This window comes from Neomonachus schauinslandi, chromosome 11 (assembly GCF_002201575.2).
Source record: "Neomonachus schauinslandi chromosome 11, ASM220157v2, whole genome shotgun sequence".
Taxonomy (NCBI): Eukaryota; Metazoa; Chordata; class Mammalia; order Carnivora; family Phocidae; genus Neomonachus; species Neomonachus schauinslandi.
This window is the reverse complement of record NC_058413.1, coordinates 28,218,102-28,241,580: the sequence shown is the minus strand read 5'-3', so window position 1 is coordinate 28,241,580 and position 23,479 is coordinate 28,218,102. Positions and strand designations below refer to the sequence as shown.

At 37.4% G+C, this 23,479-nt stretch overlaps 1 protein-coding gene and 1 pseudogene across 1 annotated transcript in view; both read right to left on the bottom strand.

Annotated features, from left to right (window-relative positions):
* Positions 1–23,479, bottom strand: part of DCDC1 (doublecortin domain containing 1) — a 79,225-nt gene that overhangs the window by 5,277 nt on the left and 50,469 nt on the right. The window contains exon 7 of the mRNA XM_021684718.1: positions 15,446–15,651. Within this exon, the coding sequence (XP_021540393.1) occupies positions 15,446–15,651 (206 nt within the window). The remainder of the gene's footprint in view (positions 1–15,445; positions 15,652–23,479) is intronic.
* LOC110575707 lies at positions 6,671–7,225 on the bottom strand (annotated as a pseudogene).

Here is a 23,479-nt window from a genome sequence, read left to right as displayed (position 1 = left end):
TTTTGTCTGTGACTTTAGACAGAACATACTGACATTAGCATGGGATCCACCCTTGTGTGTTTTTTTTTTTTAAAAATTTTATTTATTTATTTGACAGAGAGAGAGAGAGCGAGAGCAGGAACACAAGCAGGGGGAGTGGGAGAGGGAGAAGCAGGCTTCCCGCTGAGCAGGGAGCCCGATGCGGGACTCGATCCAGGGACTCCAGGATCATGACCTGAGCCGAAGGCAGTCGCTTAACCGACTGAGCCGCCCAGGCGCCCACACCCTTGTGTTTTTAAAAATACTTTATTGACACAGTTCGTCTCTGACTAGCAAAATTCTCCTGTTGGTCACTTTAGTCCATGCGACTTTGTCTCCAAGGATTACCCTTTTACTACCACCACCACCCTCTTCGACAGAAATATTAACAGGAGACAATTCAGTACACATTCTTCCTTAGCCAGTCCTCTCTCAACACTATTAAGAATCTATGTTTGGTTCCATAGAGCCTCCTCCCTTGGCTACCCATAGTCTTGATCTTTCCATTCTTTATGTTTAGTTCTCAATTTCTTAATATTACAAATCTATTATTTAAAAGTTCAATGAAGCCCTTTGGCACAAATTATATTCTCTAATTACTAGTGAAGGTTCAAATATCTAAATACCCTCCTCCAAAGTTATAATTTACCAATTAAACTAAGTAAAATGTGAGCTATTTAAAGATAGTCCCATTTATTTCAGCTAAAACTTCAATGATCTTAAAAATTATTTCAAATACTGCTGCCTTTGTATTTAAAAAAATCAGTCAAGTAAAATTACACAGCTTTCTAACTCTAAGAGCCCTCTTTTCATTGTGCCAGAATATCACTAAAAGTGTTCGTGCAAGCCAAATTTTAAGAGTTAAATGAGTTTAAAAACTGCCATTAGAAAATCAGATACTAGAAATTTATAATGCATCAGCAACACTGTCATTCTCTTGTCATCCTTGCAGTGTTTAAGCAATGCCAACCTTCAGAAATCATTTTCTCAGAGTACATTATCAGTGGTATGAATTAGTATCAATATAAATTTCTGTCAAAAGCCCTGAAATGAAGCCTCTACTTGCAAGGTCATTCTTATAATTCACAATGGAAAATATTTAACAGTGTCATCTTGCTGTAATATTAAGGTTAATTAAAATGCCATTTCCACTCATCTGTACCTGTTAAGCTTGTTAAAATATTATTTTTACAAATTCACATTTTGTTAATTTCTTACAGCATAGGTAGGTTGTAGAGAACCCTTCTGATCTGAAATTTAAAACCATCATGCTGTAAAACCAGACTCTTTGACTAGCAGCTGGGAAGAGATTTTCTACAAACTCTTTTTAGTTTAATCTGTTTACCCATGGGCTTATCTGGTGCAAAGTTTACAGTTTCTGGAATGGCTACCATGGAGGTGGTGTGGTTACACAGTCTAGAGCCTCTGGGTTTGGCTTGCCACTACCCCAGTCCAGGTGAGCGAGCTCAACATCACCCCTGGCCAAGTGAGCCAAATCAACAAGCCATTAGATCCAACAAGGCCCTTCTCCTCAAAGTATGTTTTTATCATATGTTTTACATGTTAACATCCAGAAGTATAAGCCCTGATTCACACTTCCCCATAAACTGTTTTCAAAAGATCTGTGGCAAGGGTCAGCAACTTACATACCATGGGCTAATTCTGGCCACAACCTGTTTCTGTATGGCCTATGGGCTAAGAATAATTTGTACAATTTTAAATGTTAAAAAAAATCAAAAGAATAGTGTTTTGTCATGTTAAAATTAACATGTCAGTGCCCATAAATAAAATTTTCTTGGAAAACAGCTATACTCTTCATTTGTATATTTTCTGCGGCTGCTATCACACTACAGCAAGAGGGTCTTTGCATTGTGCAATCTACAAATGCTTCCCCTAAGCAACAAAATGGACTGGACCCTCAAGCTCTTTTAAAGGAAAACAGGCTTTCCTCTGAATTCACTAATTTCCTCAGGACTCTCTCAAACGCTGGGATTTTATTCTCTCATACTACAATCTCAAAGTGTTGGGAGAGGATGGGAAGGTGGGAAGGGGTGTTACAATGTTATTTCAAGATTTCTCTCCAACTCTCTTATTGAACAAACAAAACAACCTGACCTTCAACTGCACCATCTTCCTTCACTCTAGTCATTCTTCTTCATTCATGGATAACTTCTTTTTTTAAAAGATTTTTTTATTTATTTTTTGACAGAGAGAGAGACAGCAAGAGAGGGAACACAAGCAGGGGGAGTGGGAGAGGGAGAAGCAGGCTTCCTGCGGAGCAGGGAGCCCGAAGTGTGGCTCGATCCCAGGATCCTGGGATCATGACCTGAGGCGAAGGCAGATGCTTAAAGACTGAGCCACCCAGGCGCCCCTCATGGATAACTTCTGCTACAAAAATCCTAGCCCTGGCTGATGCTTACTATCCACGTGCTATGCACACACCAAGAATCTTGGTGGTCCTGAAGAAATCACACAAATGACCACATCAGTATTAGTATTATTCATAGTCACCAAACTCCTTGGTCCCTCAATACTGCGCAGTCACTTCTATTTCATTTGTTTGGTTAAATATCTCCTCTACTTACCATAATGAATATTTCAAACCATCTCTGCTCTCTACCCGGCCTCCCCTCCTCTACTTCCCTATTTATTTTTGGCAGACTACAAGCCTACCTCTTTCTATACCTATTCTCTCCCTTTCCCACTAGTTGGAAGAGTCTATGCTCCTATCTAAGACCAATATTGCACCTATGCTTTCAATTATGTTTGCTCTCAACTTTTAAAGTAGTATATATTAGGGGCGCCTGGGTGGCTCAGTTGGTTAAGTGTCTGCCTTTGGCTCAGGTCATGATCCTGGGGTCCTGGGATCGAGGCCCACATCAGGCTCCTTGCTCAGCGGGGAGCCTGCTTCTCCCTCTCCCTCTGCCTGCTGCTTCCCCTGCTTGTACACTCTCTCTGTCAAAAATAAATAAAATCTTTAAAAAAATAAAATAAAGGAGTATATATTATCCATCATTTCTTCTCTTTCATATATATTCAGCTATTCCTTCTCAATGAGATTTTTCCTACTGGCACTTAAACATGATTAAGCCTATCCTATCTTAGAAATTAAATTAAATTAAATTTTTAAAAAAGGATGTATAATTCTATAAAAGGAAATTTCCAAATAAAACTGCTTTTGCTACCAGAGCACTAACCTTATACTGACCTCAGGAAATAAAATAAGAAAATCTCTTCACATTTGTAGGAATTCTCTCAGTGGCCTACCCAATATTCATTTTTTGCCTCATCCTTGCTGTCCTGATTTTGTTTAGAGGTTCACTTTTACCGCTTTGGACTCAAGGTAGACTACAGTTACCTTGATTGATCTAGGTCAATCATGGTGGTCCCATGCCTCTTGTCAGGTTGGGAGTAGGCACATAACCTAGTTCTGAAATAAGATATGAGAAAGGGCTTCTGGGAAAGGCTTCATCATTCACAGGGAAGAGACAGTCCTTTTCTGCCACTGGCCAAAATTGTACCTGGCTGTGCAACAGCCATCCTGTTACCAACATATGAAAGAGCATAAAATCCAGAAAATTAAAAATAACATAACTGGGGGGCACCTGAATGGCTCATTTGGGGGAGCATGTGGCTCTTGATCTTAGAGTCATGAATTCCAGTCCCTTGTTGGGTGTAGAGATTACTTAAATAAATAAAACTTGTTAAAAAATGTAACTGGAATCCTATCGTGCTATGCTTAAAACTGTCCTACTCCTAGATTTCTTGCTTCCTTTTTGCTTAAGTCTGTTTAAATCAGGATTCTCTGTTATCTGCAGCTATCATCCTAACTCCATAAAAAAAAATTTTTTTGGCCCATGTTCCTCAAATGAGGAACATTGTTTCAACTAACTCAATGAGTATTTGTACAGCAAATAGATTACAACAGTATTCACTATATAAACCTCCTAAGAAGCAAATCATTTAATTAAGAACCCAGAGAAGAATTTTAAAGGAAAGTTAGCAAGCTGAAAACCGTGAAAATTAATGGATAATTATGAAATTAGTTCATTGGATTACTAAAAATACTTCACCTTTGGCAATTAATTGTATTTGTTCAGTAGAAGAGAATACAATTTATCATGAATATTTTGAGGAGAATCTGTTTTTACAGATTTTTTTGGCTTACTGAAAGACTGTCAAATACATTGTGAATTTTCAAAGAATTAAAATGTAATAAAATGTACTAAGCATAACTCTCTGCTAAGACCAATATTTTACAATGACTTATAATAAAAATTATGATCATATTTTCAACCTGAAGATGCCAGGAGATTGGGATGAATTTGTAACCATCTTATTAAATAACTTAAAGGTACTTTTCTGAATAAATCCTGGAAATAAATTTACTGGCCAGTTATTTGTCTTTTTCTCATAAAAGTGGGTGATAGAATGCATGCCAAATCTAGTTATTTGCTCTTACTAATAATGAACATCCTTATGATTTGTAAAAGCAATCATTTCTGGTGAATTTGAAATGTAGGTGTTCTGGCATTTTATTATTTAAAATGTGAAAGAGAAGTAGATAACCAAAGGAGATTGTCCAAGTAATCTATTAATACATACTCTTTAGATACTCTAGCCTTAATTGATCTCTTCTTAAAATAATTAAATAGCCCAGGTTACTTTAAAATGTTTATAATGCTAATTGTACTGTTATTTGCTTTTTAAAATTATTATTTTGATGTACAATTTACATGAAATAAGCTGTACCTATTTTAAGTGTACAGTTTAACACAGGTAGAAAAAAATGTATCTGGGGCGCCTGGGTGGCCCAGTCAGTTAGGTGTCTGCCTTTGGCTCAGGTTATGATCCCAGGGTCCTGGGATCGAGTCCCACATTGGGCTCCCTGCTCAGCGGGGAGCCCTGCTTCTCCCTCTGCCTCTCCCCATTTGTGCTCTCTCACTCTCTCTATCGCTCTCTGTCAAATAAGTAAATAAAATCTTTAAAAGAAAAAAAAAAGAAAAAATATATCTGTGTAACCACCACCACAATCAAGATATAGAATATTTCCTTTACTCTCCAAAATTCCTCATGCTCTTTCCCAATCACTATTCAGTAAACTTGACCCCAGGAAACCACTGATCCCTTTCACTAGAAAAGTTTTGTTTGTTCTAAAATTTCACATAAATGGAATCAAATAGCAAGTATTATTTTGTATCTGGCTTCTTTCATTTACCACAATATTTGTTCCTTTTTGTTGCCAAAGAGTATTCCTTGGTATGGATATAGCACAATTTGTTTATCTATTCATTTGTTTTTTGGTTTTTTTAAGTATTATAATTCTATAGTTTTATTAAGTCAAAAACTAACAATGTGGTATTAAGTTTACATTTAAACAAAATTTTCACAGAAGCCTAACACATGCCTAAAAAGATTTTACAATGCAGTTCTAGATGCAGACCTAAATGATGCCAAGAACTGATGGATCTCATGATTCAAGACAACATTTGGGTATTAGTTAATTCTTAGTATTAAAAAAAAATTTTGTTTTGTTTTATGTTTTAAAGTGAACCACTGGCCCAGTATGAAAGTTTAATCTTCTGAGACCAGGGCTTTTGAAATCATTCCACTCTTGAAGTGATTTAGCGAACTTGTGCTGTCAGTGACTGAACCCTGACACCAATGATTTCAAAGTTCAAAGTTCAAATAACAGGCTTCAGGAGTTTTCTACCCTAAGAGCAGGGACCCTTGCTTTTCCCTACTCTCCCATCTTCTATACCACCTTTTTCCCCTCCCCAAATACCTCAGCCAGTGGCTTGGATGGGCAAGCTGATGTTTAAAACTTCATTAATTGGAAAAGAAAGGGTCTTCTTATCAATTCCAAGAATAGGCACCTCTAAGACAGAACTACCTGTCTATGTATATGCTCCAATAAGATTTTCCCTCTTCAACCAGTTTCCATCCCCAAAATGGCAACTTTGGTAACTTATTAACTGGCTTAGTTCTTTGTTGGGAACAGCACTAAGCTCAGGCAGGGAATACCTGGACTTCTAAGTTTCAAGCATTCACAGCTTTTAAACAGTTTCTCACAGTCTTCATTTAGATTGCCAAGGACTTTTTTTGAAAAGATATAATATTCTGGACACACCACTAGTTTATTCTTTCCATTGCTTCACCATTTCCCCCCTCAGGCCCCAAATTTTAACAAAAAATGATCCTACCCATCTCTGTTCCTTTCCACCCCCATCCCTCCCACTCCCAAATAATACACCAGTAATAGCCAAAAACTACACACATGCTATGCTGTAAAAATGCAGAGTTAATACTATTGGGAAGAAGGCTGTGGTTTGTGCAGATGCGCTTTGAAAATCTACAGTATCTTTTGCTCTCCCACACACCCATTCTGTAAATTTTGTCTTTCATGGAAGGCCCTTTGCCTTTCTCAGCAAACTACACAATGGGCCATCTTGCAGCACTTCTCCTTCCCCTTCATTGGGAGAGGTGTGTGCAAACTATACAGCATGGAAAGGCGTTAAAACATTTTGGCTGCCATAGGGCACAGAAATTATATTGACTCTTCAAAGGACATCTTCTTAAGCCATCTCTGGTGTCAAGACAAATGACTCCTTCTCTCCCCACTCTAAACCCACAGTCAGATGTGACAGGAGAGTTAATTCTTGTCATCTTTTTTGTCATCAGCCTCCAAGGGGTAAGAATGCCATGTCAGCCTTTTCTCATAGAAAGATATGACCACTTGTAGGCACTTGACATTGACTTCCATGGCAGGGACTAAGTCAGCCTCATCAGAGTTTTTCCATTTCATCAGGAATATGAGTTCTCTGCTGGATTCTGTAGCTCCAATAATCCTTTCTGGCTCCAAATCACAGGCAAAGACTCCTGGCTTTTCTGACTCTTCTTTCCTCTGTTTTGGTTTGCTCTCCACTCCTTATCTTAAGAACCAGACTCAGCTTTGTGCTTGCCTCCCTGATTTATCTGTCTCATATGCTGTTTTCTGTGACTGTAGAAACTCAGCAATGAGATCAGGGCAATCCAGGTTCTCTTCTGACTCCCACATGTTATCCTCATCTGAGAACCCCTTCCACTGTAGGAGGTACTCCACTTTGCCCTTTACCACTTGACAGTCAAGAACTTTATCCATCACATATTCCTCTTTCTCCTCATCTAGCACCTCCTCCACTTACTTCTTGTTTTGTGTCATCCCCATAGTGCCCACCAGCTTTCTGGTCTAAAGGGTGATGCTGCTCAGAGCAGCACCTAAGAGCCAGAGAGAAATTCAAATGGAGGGGCGTCTGGGTGGCTCAGTCAGTTAAGTGTCTGCCTTCAGCTCAGGTCATGATCTGGGATCCTGGGATAGAGCCCCGCATTGGGCTCCTGGCTCCGTAGGGAGTCTGCTTCTCCTTCTGCCCTCCCCCTTGCTTATGCACTCTCTCTCTCTCTCTCATAAATAAATAAAATCTTTAAAAAAAAAAAAAAGAATAATTTGCCCCAATGTGGGTCTATTTCTGAACTCTGTATATCCTTCCATTGCTCTTTCTGTGTATCCTTATGTCAATACCATTATATCTTGATTACTTTGTAATAAATGCTAAATTCAGTAGTGCAAGTCCTCCAAATTTGGCTATTCTAATTCCTTTGCATTTCCTGAGCTTTCATTGAGCTTCCTGGATCTGTGGGTTGACATTTTTCAGGAACTCAAAAAAATTCTGGCCATCACTTCTTCAACTATATTCTCCCTCTCCCTAATCTTTCTAGGGCTCCAATTGTATATCTATGAGACTGCTTGATATTAACCCACAAGTTACTGACACCCTGTCCTTTTTTCAGCCTTTTCCTTTTTCTTCTCTATACTTCAATTTGGATAGTTTTTATTGCCCTATCTCGAAGTTCACTGATCTCTTGTTCCCTAATGTCTAATCTGCTGTTAAACCCACCTGGTGGACTTTTTTTTTTCCTTTTAAGATATTGTATTTTTCAGGTCTAGAACTTCCATTGGTTCTATTTTTAGTTTCCATTTCTCTTCACATAATATTCATGTTTTTCTTTAATTCCTTGACATATTTATAATGGCTTTCAAAATGTCTTTTACTGGGGCGCCTGGGTGGCTCAGTCAGTTAAGTGTCTGCCTTCAGCTCAGGTCATGATCTCAGAGTCCTGGGATGGAGCCCCACATCAGGCTCCCTGCTTAGCTGGGAGTCTGCTTCTCCCATTCCCTCTGCCCCTCCCCTCAAATAAATAAAATCTTCCAAAAATAAAAGTCTTTTACTGTTAAGTCTATTTGGAGGGTCTGCTTCTATTGAATTGACTTTTCTCCTGGATAATGATTACCTTTTTTGGGATCTTTGTGAATTTCCCACATGTTTAACAAAATCTCTCTCCTCTGACAAGTCAAAACACAAATGTATACCTACCCTGAGCACACTTCCATAGTTATTTCCTTTTCACATCTCCATTAGTTGTTTTTTCCCTGGTAGTTAGTTGCTTATGCCAAGCCTTATGGAGTTCACCCTGTGCATGAACAACTTAATATTTAGCCAAGGATACAAGGGGACCCCCAAGCAAATTTTGGGAACTATTATCTAAGTAGTTCCTTAATTTATGACACTTCATGGAAAATTCCAGACATTTCCAGCTCCTACTACTTTGATGTCTTTCTCCTCAGCTTGCAGAGACTACTGTGCTTTTCTTGGATTTTCTCTCCTTATACCACAGTCCAAAAAATGCCTCCAGGTATAAAGATGGGGTACATAGTAGGACTCACCTCAAGTTTTCTTCTCTCAAGCTTGACTACTCATTATGTAATGTCTAAAAATCATTGTTTCATATATTTTGTCCAATTCCAGTTGTTTAAAATGGGATGGCTAGTCTCATACTAGTTATTCTGTTATGACTGTAAACAGATATTGCACATTTTTTCATGGTTATGTTAACTCATTTTTAAGTGAGGACACATAGGAATTAAAATGTAATAAAAAGTATATTTGTGGCACTTTCCCATAATGAAAAAAATCTGAAGTAGAAAAATGGGTTCCAGTCCTAGCTATTCCACTTGATCAACTTTGGATAGGGCAGCTATAACTTCTCTAAGTCTCAGTTTTCTGAGTTGCTTAATTAGATGATTTCATAAAATCTGTGATCTTAAGATTAAGGATTATCTGTCCTTAAGTATCATTTGTAAAGTAAATCTGCAAACTGAAAATTCTCATTTGCTTTTATTTCAGCTGAGGAAATTCACATTCCCGCCCCTCACACATAGGATTTTATTCAAGAAAATAAATTCTGATTACCAAATAATTACTATAAGATTCTAAAATAATCCAATTGTAAAACCCTGAAATTGACAATAAACAGAGGACAATTGGCTATCTACGGCCTCTCGAAAATAAATTCCAGTATCAAATTCCATATTTTAAAAAAATCTGCTTTCATATTTTAAAATCTGATATTAATCCCTGGTCTGAACACTAGACTAATTTTTAAAACAATAATAGTATCAATGGGTTTTTCCCTCATCTATCATAAAAAGCTCTTTAAAGAACTTCTAACATACTAATTATGCATGTCCTCCCCTGTCGGAATCCATGATGAGCATCCTTAATCAAATTTTGTTACTCCATGTGCTCCCTTTTGAATCTCTTAAAATGTTCTCTAAATTCCTTTACCCACACTATTGGAAAAAATCTCTGCTGTTACAGTTACTGATCTGTGTGTGAACATTCCATAATAATGCTATTATGTTGTATTATTTTCAATTGAATTGTATGTTTTAAAACTTGAACATTTTCTTGCAGGCTTTTTGTGTTTAGGCTTACTGAGTTATTTTCCCAATTAACAAATGTGAGCATCATAAAAGCCTGGATTTTCCTTTGACTTAAGGGTATCCATGATTTATTTATACCTTGACAGAAATATATAAGATATTCTCTCAATCCTTATGTGGTTTTTTAGTAGTAACAGGGAAAAGTCGCTATAATGAAATATGTTTACATACAAATATTAAGGGAATGTTTATTTCTTCTAAGTCAGAGTTGCCACATGGATTACTCCCTGCTAACTTGTAGAATTTTTCCTCTTCCTGATTTCTTAACTTCCTGCATTAGTTCTAATCTAACAACTAGTGATCTAATTTCCCATAAGCTGTTTTCTATGTCATACAACTTATATTCTTTCTCATAAACCACATCAGAAGTATAGGAAAACAAACAAGGAATCTATGAAGATTTCCATTAATCAGTAAATGAAGTTTTAGAATACCAGAACAGGAGTTCTCAAACTTAGTGGGGCTAGGAATCATCTGGACACATTTGTTGAAGTTCAGATTCCCAGGCCCCACACTCAGGAGATTCTTAATTCAGTAGGCTTGGAGTGGGGGCCAACAGTTTGAATTTTTAACACATAGTCCAGATGATTTTGATGCAGGTGTTCGGTGGACCATACTTTGAGAAACACTGAAGGCCCTTTGTCTGCAATAAGTATCTTATGTCTCCAGATGACAGGAAAAATTATTCTATTCTCACTCAAGTAGATTGAAACTATGTTTTCCAAATCAGATGTACAAACCTCAACACACTGCACAAAACAATCCACTGGGATAGAAAGAAGATATTGGAATTATCTTTTCACCTAAAATAATCAGCTTTATCAATGTTAAATAAGAGATTGATACTTGGCATTTTGAAAAAGAGAAAGAACGAATCAGAAAGGAGCCTCCAGTAACAAAAATTCTGGGAGCCAGAGGAAAAATAAGTAAGTAGTAAATGATTTAGCAGACCAGAAACTTCAAAACCGAAGCTAACAGAAGTAAACTTGCTTTGTATTGCAAAACCCCAGAAAGGCACTCACAAATTTGAGCGATCAGATACCTCTAAAAAGTAGGCTGAAGATAAGTTGACTATTTGTATAAAAAGCAGTTAAGTCCCTCAAACCCTCCCTGAACACCAAGCATTCAGGTAACTATACTTCTGCCATCAGAGGAGAAGACAGGAGATTTGGTGTCTGGAGAAGCTAAACCACAGGAACTCTGAAATCAGAGGCACCAGGCGGAGCTGAGAAAGAGAGCAGTTTACTGAAAAGAGAAGAATTAAATGAAAATCTACATACTGAAAATGTAACTCTTAGTCCCCTTTTCCACTTGGCTATGAGATTGCATTGGCAGATTCTCGCTGGAGAAACTGATCAGCCCCAAAGTAAAGACAAACACTGACAACTCCCCCCACCCTAAAGAAAAAGCCTAGTCAAAACACTCTCCATTGCAACCCATGCCTCAATAAGACGTCCCTATACTCAAGAGCTTTTCAACTGGTGTTAAGCTCTTCACTGTTAAATATTGATGGAAGATTAACCCATCTTTAAGAAAACTATAACATGAAAGACAGAAAACAAAAACAACAAACAAAACAAATACTTAGAAAACAGAGATAGTGCAGGAAGCAGAAGCAATAATATTCATTGGGTTAGAAGGTAAAATAAGGAAATCACTCAGATAAGAAATTCAGAAGTTCAGGTCAGAAGATCCAACATATAAAAATAGGAGTTCCATAAAATCAGAACAGAAGAAGAAAAGAAAAAAGATATTGTCAAAGAAATAATTCAACAAAATTTCTCAAAAGAGAAGGGTGAGACTTCAGACTGAAAAGACATGGTGAGTGAGTAACTAGCACATCTTGGAAAAACTTTTGAACCCTGGGAAAAAAGAGATAATTCTAAATGGTTTTGGAGGGGAAAAATTAAAAGCAGGTCACCTACAAAGGATGCGGAATCAGTATGGTATCAGACTTCTCAATAGCAACACTGGAAACAAGAAGCAATGAGAAATACCTTTAATATTTGGAGGGAAGAATGATTTCCCAAGATCTCAAAAAATTTATCTCCCATGTTTTTTTTTCTTAGAAAGCAACGGGAATATGTGTCTAATAGACTAAATGAAGACAGAGGAAGATTAGAGAAGTGGGAGAGAGGGATCCAACAGAGGAGAGAGGGAAAGATAATCCCCAGGCTGACAGTGAAGGGAGGTTCCAGGATATAGGTTATAGAGAACAATCAATTCAAATTAGACCAAGGGGACAGGGCACTTTTTCATTGTTTCATTCATTCATTATCTTTTTTCATTGTTTTCTTCACCACTGCAATCTCATGCCATTTATGATAGTACATAGAAAACCAAGCAAAAAAAAAACAAAAAAAAACCCAAATAAATAAGATATAACTATTAAGTGCTGAGGAAAAAAAAAGTATTTCTCATAAAGGAGATGATATCCTAGATAATAAAATAATCGATACAGTTAATGCCACTTCTTTGGCAATGAATCTAAGAGATAATTGATGGAAAATAAAACTGATCCACCATCACAATGCTAGCCTTAAAAAGTTATTTATCTGGAGCAGATATTTTTCATTTTCCATTAACTTTGTATCTTGTGCCCAGAAATTTTTCTTAATACCTTTTTCTACCTCTGAATACATATGTTTAGCCTACGCCTCACAGTAGCAGGTGCCGTGTGATTATTAAACCATACCAAGTAATTCTAAAACCATCTGATTCAAGTATCAAAGAGATGGGCCATAATTGGGATTTCCCGAGTTTAGAAGAAATATATCACTTTGGCCCTCATTTCAAACTTCCTAATTATTTAACCTTTTAAAATAAGTAAATGGATTTCCTTCTGATTTGCACTTAAGATTAAAATATAGTCATTTTCCCATGGCTCCATTCTGAGCTCAGAAAAAACTTTTATGCCTTAACTAACTTACTTTACTACCATCGTCAATAATTTTCTCTTTATCCTACTGCAATAGCCTTCACCATATTAGAGTCTTTTACATCCTATTCCAGTTTTTTATTACTTCATAATAACCTAAAAATAGCTCCTAATCTCTGACCTTCCTAATATTTTATCATAAAAGAGAAAATAATTTGTATTTCTCCTATGACCACGCCAGTTTTTTATTCCTTTTACTGACTTGGTAGTTAATCTATAAATATGCATTATCTTGTGATTATCAACAAAACTTTCAAAAATTTAAATTTTATTTACAAAATAATTAGCTAGCCTTACTTTTTCCCTTCAAAAACTTCTATGGATACTCAGGGCCAGGATTCTGTTGCTTCCTATCCTTTACCTTGTTCATATAAATGATATTTATTTATTAAGTATTTTTTATTTGAAGTATAGTTGACATACAATGTTATATAGTTTCAGGTGTACAACACGGTGATTTGATGGTTCTATACATTATGCAGTGCTCACCAAGGTAAGTATAGTTTCCATCTGTCATCACACAAAGTTATAACATTATTATTGACTATATTCCCTATTCTATGTTAAAAGCGATATTTCATCAAATATTTACAAATATGCTTATTACTGAATCATATCCTGAATTTTATAAATTGTGAAAATTCTTTAAATTTTACAAATTGTAAGGAGAAAAAAAATAAGCTAAAGAATTGCTTGATCATCCAGTTTTAAATAAATTGCTCTCTAGAGTCAAAAAGAAAAATACCAGTGACATTTTTACTTATACTCAACCTTTCATCTAAGAGCATGTAATGTTGTGACTATTACCCCCATTTTACCACCAAGGCATAGAATTACAAAGATTGAACTGAAGTGAACTCAAGAGGTTATCTAATCTAGCTTCTACCTCCAAGAATGACTGCATTTTAACAATACAAGAGGTATGTCCATCTTCTCTAGTTTTCAAAATCTCCAGGAAAGATGTTACAACTTGCCTTAGCAATTTATTCTGGTGTATAATATCCCTTGTTTTACTCATAATCCAAATCTGAAATAAGAAGGAAATAAAACCTGGTTTCCTAGATTCTCAGTAAACACTTACCCAGTTGTGGTTATAAAATAACCACAAAAATAAGAAGATGAAGAAATAAATATTTCAATAAGAACAATTTCCAGTATCTAGTCAACTATTCACCTGTTTCAAGCAACAGTCATTTTGAAAATACTCTGGCATAAAAAAATGATTTATACCTGTCTTGATTTCATAATAAATCTCTCCCTTTAGTAAGGGAAATAATTTCTAACTATTAGATGTATATTTATAAGTCCTAAAGATAAGAATAGCATATATTTATTGGGAACTTTCTGGGTGCTGGCACTCCATGCATAATATCATATTGAATTTTCATATCATTTCTGTTAGGTAGGCACTATTGTTATTCCCATTCTTTAGATGACAAAATGGAGGCTTGGAGAAGGTAAAGTGTCCAAAGTCTCATAGATTCAATGACAAAGCCCGGGTTAAAACCTAGACAGTTTGGTTATGTTTCACTGTCTCTCTAATACGTATTTAATAAATTTTAGTGTTATTATTAGGCTGCTTTAAGATTGGCTGAGAAGCCCTTATTCGTAAAAAAAATTTTTTTTCCTTCAAATTCCCATTAGTTCCTCCATATTTCTGTCAGACCAAAGATGATCTGGGAAATATACGCACCTCCTAAAAAACATGCATTTATATGACAAAATTTGTTTCTTAAAGTTTGCTTGATTGTTACATGATTTTTCTTAGACCCATCTAGATTTGCTTTTAAAAATGCATATGGATACTTTTAAAACGAATCTTAGTTATTTTGGACTTTACTTACTCATTCCAGAAGCAGGGGTTCTTCCAGGTCTTACTATTTTTATTATTATTATGTTTTAAGATTTTATTTATTTGAGAGACAGAGAGAAAGTATATAAGTGGCAGGGAGGGCCAGAGAGAGAGGGAGAAGCAGGCTCCCCACTGAGCAGGGAGCCTGATGAGGGGCTCCATCCCTGGATCCCCTGAGATCATGACCTGAGCTCAAGGCAGATGCTTAACTAAGCCACCCAGGTGCCCCTAGGTCTTATTATTTTAAAATGAAAAGAATCAGGGGCACCTGGGTGGCTCAGTCATTAAGCGTCTGCCTTCGGCTCAGGTCATGATCCCAGGGTCCTGGGTTTGAGCCCCGCATCGGGCTCCCTGCTCAGCGGGAAGCCTGCTTCTCCCTCTCTCACTCCCCCTGCTGTGTTCCCTCTCTCACTGTGTCTCTCTCTGCCAAATAAATAAAATCTTTAAATAAAATAAAATGAAATGAAAAGAATCAGATTTTAGATTTGAAGCTAGATTAGATTGGTTTCAATCTAAATATTTTATAAAATATTATAACCAACTAGAATGTTCTCTAAGTGTAAGCATAACTTTTAACTAGGTAAATGGCCAACTATATGTTAGCCAAAGAAATCTTGTTGCTTTACTAAGGTAATTTATGTTGTTAGTATAGTAAGCATGCTTCTAAACAGCTGAAGTTTTACATTCTTTATAATACCTTCTTAATATTTCAGTTTATTAGTTGACACTGATATTTAAAAGAAAAAAACCAACACATTTCAAAAGCTATGAAAACTTTGAAATTTAATTTATACTTTAATATTTCAGACAACATTACCTTTTCCATTGTTTCCTTTCCCACTGTAATCTCATGCCCATCTTGCCCCGTGCCATTCTTAAAGAACAGAATTCGGACTGAGGTCTTCTCAGTAAGTTCCTTCATTCTATCAGAAAGAACAGGCTTGATTTTCTGTCTTTTAACATCAGTAGGAAGCATCAGTCCATTCATTGTCCAAGTTACTTTCTTCATTAACAACAGATGGTCTAGAAGAGAATTTTTTTTTTAAAGTCAAGTCAATATTTGGCTTCAAAACTAGAAATGGACACATCATATTTCCCCTCCCCCTCTTACCTATATCATATACACTGGCCAGTCTCCATTTAGATGCTGGTTTTCTGAAATGCTACCACCAGCTTCCCACTAACTGTGACATAAGCTGTAGCAAGCTGTCTGCTCTGATAGCCTGCATAAATCATCATTTCTGAAGGGAACAGATGTTCAGGGTATGAAAGAGTAATACCACAATTTAGTCCTAATTAAAATTCACCTTAGCATGCCTCTATCGCTGATCAGATGCACGGGGCTGAAAGGGTCCATTGAAAGGGTCCAAGGTCCTTTGCTCACTATAAAACAATATGGGTCCTGAAATTTTGTGTTCTTTAGGGTTGGGAAAATGCTTTTTTTCCTCCTTAATATGATTTATTATCCATGTTGTTTTAAAGATGATGACCTCCAAATAGTAACCTTATACATAATTCTTCTCCTGCGACTAGAATGAAAGTGCCTTCTAGGACATCTTTGGTGAGAGATTGGTAATATCTCACTAAAACTGAAAACCAGTTCTGCATTAACAGTTTACTTTGACCTATACATTTTCAAAGATGTGTGCAGAATTTAAGTTTCAAAACTCCCACTCATATTAATGGGAGTGAAACTAAATTACTATGTATCACTTTGAAAATGTAAGGGTAAGAACAGAAGTGAAGTATATTGCATAGCAAGGTTGCTATCAGCATTCCTCTCTTTTCAAAGGTTTCATTTCATAAATAAATAATTTACACCTGGGTTATTTTTTTATTTGTGCATTCAATCTATTTTAGATTATATTTTCTTTTCACATAAATTACAAAATGTGATTTTACAATTACAATGATCCCTCCCTCATTTGCTCTATATTTGTCCTAATGAGAGAAATAAAATTTTATTTGCATACAATTGAAAATAGCTGCATTTGTATGCCCAAATTTCTAAATAACCCTTCTCTATTAGCACTTAACTTTGAAAGATCCATGGCCTCTTTAACCTAGAAGTGGTACTTTACATAAAATCTGCAAGTATCTATATGAAACACAAGCAAATAGTTCTGGGAACTTCGAGTCCCAGAATGGTTACATTAAATGTTAAAAAAACAAAAACACTGTCTTTCCCTCTCTTTCTCTCTTGTGTACATACTCACACACATATACATGCACACATACATATACAATAGGGAGCAATATGAGCAAAACTTGTAGAATAAACTAAAACTAGATCATAGATATGAGTAAGTCTTTAAGAAGAGAAAAAATATTTTTACAGAAATTCCTGTATCTTGTCATTTGTAATCTAAAATTCTAGGGATTAGAATTAGAAAAATAAGCTAGACATTAATGAGTTCATAAATGCCCAAAATAATAGAAAACAGGCACTCAAATAAATACACGTACATTCATGTTCATAGCAGCACTATTCACAATAGCCAAGAGGTGTAAGCCAAATATCCACCAATGGATGAATGGATAAATAAAATATAGTATATACATACAATGGAATATTATTCAGCAAGGAGAGAATGAAGTACTGATATATGCTACGCTGTGGATGAACCTCAAACCATTATGCTAAGTGAAAGAAGCTAGACATAAAAGGCAAAATACTGTGTAATTCCACTAATATGAAATATTCAGAACAGGTAAATCCATAGAAACAAAATTCAGGCTAATGGTTGCAGGGGTGGGAAGAGGGTGGAATGGGGAAAAATTTAATAAGAAGTTTTATTTTGGGGGTGCCTGGGTGGCTCAGATGGTTAAGCATCTGCCTTCGGCTCAGGTCATGATCCCAGAGTCCTGGGATCAAGTCCCGCATCGGGCTCCCTGCTCAGCAGGGAGCCTGCCTCTCTCTCTCTCTCTGTCTCTTATGAATAAATAAATAAAATCTTAAAAAAAAAAAAGAAGTTTTATTTTGGAATCATGGAAATGTTTTGAAACTAGATATAAGTAATAGTTGCACAACACTGTGAATATACTGAATGCCACTGAATTGTTCACTTAGAAATGATTAATTTATGTTATGTGAATTTACCATAATAAATAAATAAAGGAAGAGGAGGTGAAAGTGGGGAGGTGGTTGGAAAGACTAATAGTATCTCTCTGAAAATAAAAAAACCATCTCTCACTGGGAAAAAAATAAATTTACATATTTGATAGTTTATCTACAATCTGGACACACACATACACACATGTTTTGCATAGTGAAAAAAGTATAAACCTTCAAACTAGGTGTGAATAACAGCTCTAGATGACCCTAGATGAGTGATAATTCTCTGATTTCTTTCCTATAAAGTATCCAGTGGACACCACTCCACTACCTGATGAAAATTAAATATTTTATATGTCAAAGTACCTAAAGCATTGAAGGTACTCCATAAATATTAGCTTCTTCCCCCACATCCCAGAAATTCTATGCTTATTATGAAGGATTAGAGTATATTAATTGTTATATCAGTCAGGGTCCAACCAGAGAAACAGAATCCACTACTCAGAGTATTTGAGCAGAGGGGACTGACTACAGGGAATTGGTTATGTAAGTAATGGAAAAGACGGAGAAGCAATCAAAGGACAGTGAGGCAACCCAGAAACTGGCAACAGCAAGAAACCACTCCCACATTGGGGTGCCTGGCTGGCTCAGTCGGTAGAGCATTAGACTCTTGAACTCAGGGTTGTGAGTTTGAGCCCCATGTTGGGTGTAGAGATTACTTAAAAATAAAATCTTAAAGAAAAAAAGAAACTGCTCCCACCAAGGCCTCAGGGAGGAGGCGTTACAGGTGCCCAGATTTAGAGAATCTTACCAATAAAGGGTTTTCCCCTTTGCTGACTGAGACCAGGGTGAGGATTAGGGTGAGACAAGTGAAAGGTCAACAATGCAAAACTGAAAGAAGCACACTCAGTTGTGCAAATGCAGTAACCAGTATGTAACCCTCAGTAAGCGCCTCCTTAGATTTTGTCCCATAGGTTCATCACTCATCTTACACGAGTCTCAGCCTGCTTTCTCTCTTCTCTATGTAGACTCCTAAAATTCAACTAAAATAATGCTATTAGCTGGACACTGTTTTATATGATTTATAGATAATAACTCATGAAGTCCTCTCCACAAGCTTATGAGGTAGAAAATACCATTATCTTCATTTACAGGTAAAGAAACTGAGGCACAGAGAAGTTAAATAACTTGAGTAAGATCTTGCAGCTGGCAGGTGGTTGCACCAGGATATGAATTTAGTTCTAGAACTGTACTCCTTTAAAAAAAAAAAAAAGATTTTATTTACTCAAGTAATCTCTATACCCAATGTGGGGCTCAAACTCACAACCTAGAGATTAAGAGTTGCAGGTTCCACTGACTGAGCCAGCCAGGCACCCCTACACTATTTGACTCTTCCATATATTTTATGCTGTTATCTCAAACAAAATTTCACATCTTTCCACACACATTGGACATACTCTTCACATTTCTTATTCTTATCAGTGTTTCTACTTCTTTCACAGTTGTCCATTATCTCAGGAAGATCTTGAACCCTTACCTCCTAATCATTTCTCTCCATCCATTTTTTGGGTGTCCATTCATCAATGCACCCAGGGTGATAGTTATTAACAGGACAGAGTAACTTGTGCAGACTACAGCCTGTTGGGGAAAGACAGTGGATGTTCTCTCTGAAAAGATGACATCTGAGTAGAGAGGCTTGCACAATGAGAAATCAGTCATGAAAATCTGGGGGGAAAGAGCATTCTAGGCAGAATAAAAATCAAGCACAAAGTCTCTGAGATGAGAATCAGCTTGGCATGTTTGAGAAAGAAAAAGTTTGGATAGAGAGAGAATGTATAAGCCACAGAGGCAGAAAGAGACCAGATTGTATAGACCAGGATAAAGGGTTTGGATTTTACTCTGGATGTAAAGGGAAGCTACTGGAAGGTTCTCAGCAGGGCACTGTATGAAGAACAGACTATAATAGGGAGTAGATGACACTGGTAGTATCCCCCACCAAATTCCTTTTATCAGGCTAGTGCACCCAAACTCCAGCTGCTGTGAGTCATGGTCTCTTAACACCTCACAACTGCATCCTTCTCCTGAGAACTGCCCTCAGCTGAAAGGAACCAGCCACCTAGTCAGGAAATGCCTATGAGGTGATGGTCTCTTACTTCCTACCTACCAATGACTGACTGACTGGGGGACATAATGGCCAGTTTCCTGGCCTTCAGGAGGGGCAACTCTGTGGTATGCTTCCCACTCCAAATTGAGGCTAGACTTCAGCTGAACACAGGGCATGGCTTCCTCTATTCTGTTGCTTCCCTCCCTAAGTCCCTTGTAGAAAAATCCCCATCTCAGGCTCTGCTTCTAGGGAATCTGATCTGAGACAGAGTCAAAGAAAAGCAACTTAACTCTTTGCTACCCTTCTTCTCAGTAACCTTTTTTTTTTTTTTGTAAAAGCATTATTCCTTTCCATTCCCAGCCAAAACCACCTGTCTATTTCCCTCTCAGTCTCCTATCATCTAAAAGAGCTTCCTAATTGTATTTTATTTTCCTCCATCATATCTGACATCCTATACTCCAATTATAGCTGAATTTTCCTAAAACATCAATTTTATCATTGCCTAAAGAGAAAGTTCTTGGAACTAACTTTTGAAGTTTCCATTAGTCAATCACCCAGTCTGTCAGGTAGTCAGCAAATACTTATTGAATCCATCCTATGTGTCAGACCCTGTGCAAGGAATATGAAAAAGACCCATTCCCTCACTTAAATTTATGTTTAACAGAAGAGTTTACTGACAATCTGACACTATCCAAACTTACATGTCTTTATCTTTTCCTAGTTTAAAGCACTTTTTTACCTAAGCCAAGCTGTTCATTATCCTTTGAGTGTACCAAGGGCGTTTTTAAGTGCATTCTTCACCTACTCAGACTCAAGTCCTCCTCAAGATCCAGTTTAAGATCTTCCTTTAGTGCTCCAGCCACAAGGATCTGTCACCTCTCCGAATCCTTAGAGCACATGTGGTCTATACCACTTACCCATATATTCATTCATTCAGTAATGTTTGAGAACATACCACATTTCAGGTCCTGTATTACATATTAAGGAAAGAGCATTAGTGATCTGGAATTACGTAAACATTTTATAAACATAGATCCTATTTCTGCTTCCATACTTAACCTCATAGAAGGTAGGAATCAAGTCTATATTTATTATTACTTTGCTCCAGGGTATATATAAGTTCACTGCACATAGTATAATTACTAGATGTTATTTCTTCCTGGGCATTTAAATGTTCAATTGATAAAATTTAATTTTATGTCACTTTATATAACATACCAGTTATGTAAAATAAATTTATTGCCTGTGTATAGATATACCTACCATTTTTATTCTATACAACCCCCCGGTATGAACTTAAATATGACTGATCTATCACCTTGACTCTTAACATTCTAGCATGGAGAACCTGAAGATGCTCAGCAAAGACCTGACTAGGTTTTAGTCCTGGTGAGGAAGAGGATTATGCAAGGCTGGGAGTGGGTAGAAAGAGAAGTAATCAAACGGTAAGGGGACAGCTGGGTGAGTGGGGCAGGGAACAAGGCCCAGTATTAAAACAAAAAACTTAATGCCATCTAAACCCACTTTGCTGGGGTGCCTGGGTGGCTCAGTAAGTCATGATCCCAGGGTCCAGGATCGAGGCCTACACTGGGCTCCTTGCTTGGAGGGGAGCCTGCTTCTCCCTCTCCCTCTGCCTGCTGCTCTGCCTGCCGCTCTGCCTGCTTATACTGCCCCCCTAACCCCTGTCAAATAAATAAATAAATAAAATCTTAAAAAAAATAAACCCACTTTGTGCTTCTCAGAAAACATATTAGCCATAGCCAGCAAATGCTTTCTATACTTTTCTTTTGCTAACTTCCTCATCTCAAAACCCTGGCATCCCTCCCAGGGCTGAGGCTATCTGGTACCTTTGTAAGAATTAAAAAACAGCCTCTGGGGGCGCCTGGGTGGCTCAGTCGTTAAGCGTCTGTCTTCAGCTCAGGTCATGGTCCCAGGGTCCTGGGATCGAGCCCTGCATGGGGCTCCCTGCTAGGCGGGAAGCCTGCTTCTCCCTCTCCCACTCCCCCTGCTTGTGTTCCCTCTCTCGCTGTGTCTCTCTGTGTCAAATAAATAAATAAAATCTTAAAAACAAAAACAAAAACCAGCCTCTGCACCTAACCCCCATGGTGGAACTGGAAAAAAGTGAGTCTAGCTCCACAGTCCTTCAGCTGTGCAAAACAGGGGGCAGTGGCCCTGAACCTTCACAGAGGTCACACCACCTCCTCTTTCTTACTTCCTTACTTTCAGTAATAGTTAACAAGCACTGTATGCAAGGTACTATGAGAAATACAAAGAGAAGTATTAAATGAAAGAAGAGAGCACCTCCCACCACCACTACCACCAAAAGAATGATTGAGGGGAGATAATGGGCAAGAATGGGCATTCCTGAGAGGATGTAGAAGGGCTGAAAATCTCAGATCTACAGGTTTCTGGGAGAATCTTTTATCCCAGCACTTCACTTCTGACCATTGTCTGGTCTCAGACAAGCATTAGCATAACCATTAGCCTCTCTGCCATGTAATTATTCTTGGGCTGGCTTATTCTGGCCCCCTGCCAAACAGGAACATTCACAAATCTACATATGAATTTGGGGTAGGGGATTTTTAATATACTCTTCCTAAACATCCACTTACTGTTTACAGCTGAGCCTGCTGCTTTGATGAGGTCTATTTCCACCCCTCCTGGCAGCCACCTCCTTGAAATATGGATGGTTCACCATGATACCTATTTCATTTGGTCCTTCATTCATCCACTGAACAGCATTTACTGAGCATCTATTAAGTGCCAGACCCTGTACCAGAAAATGATGGTGAATAAGGAAGCCAAGGTTTCTGCCCTAAGCTAACTTGGTCTAGAGGGAACAACAGACACTTATTTGACCAGTAATTACAAATCTGATGATTACCAAAGAGGACACTGAGAATGCAATGGGAGCTTATCCTTATTAGTGGGAGCTTCCCCAGAGAGTAGGACAAAATATAACGCCTATCTGTATATGAGCTCAATAGCAGGATCCTTGGAGTTCCCCTTTGGAGAGTTCTTGAATCTCTACCTTGTTGACAGTACAAGCAAGTCTCAGTCCCTATGCACCCAACTGCCAAAGAAGGGGTCCTAGTCTTATCTCATCTTCTCCTTTAAATTTGCTAGCCACACCTAGTGGGTTCCAAAGCAGTCACAATCAGACCTGTCTCTGTCTTTCTCTCCTCAGGCACTAGTAATTAAGAGACCACCAGGACAGCGGTGGAGGTTGCACAACAGTGAAGTTCTAAGGCTCAGTATAACCTTGGAAAATACCTCCCCAAAGGGCCATATCCCAGATGCTCGGGAATTGCCAAGTCCCCTTGATTATTCATACATTTACTCTTCTGCAGCACTCAGAAAATGTTATGCCCCAACCATAGGTTATATTTTATTTTGAAGAATCCACATCTTATTTTATTTCCATGGTTTTGTTTATAACTAAATCATTAAAAAGATAAAGCACTTTCTAACCTGCTTCTATGTTAGAAGGTCTACCTATAATATCATTACATTTTCTCAGTCTACTTCAAAAAAGCCAATGCCTGTCATAAAATTAAATAAATCTGGATGCTCCCACATTGTAATTTTCCATTTTGCATGTGCCAGGCAAAAGAATACTACTTTCTATCACCAAAATAAAAGCAGCACATTTGCAACTTCAAATCCATGAGCTTATTAAAAATCTTATTTTT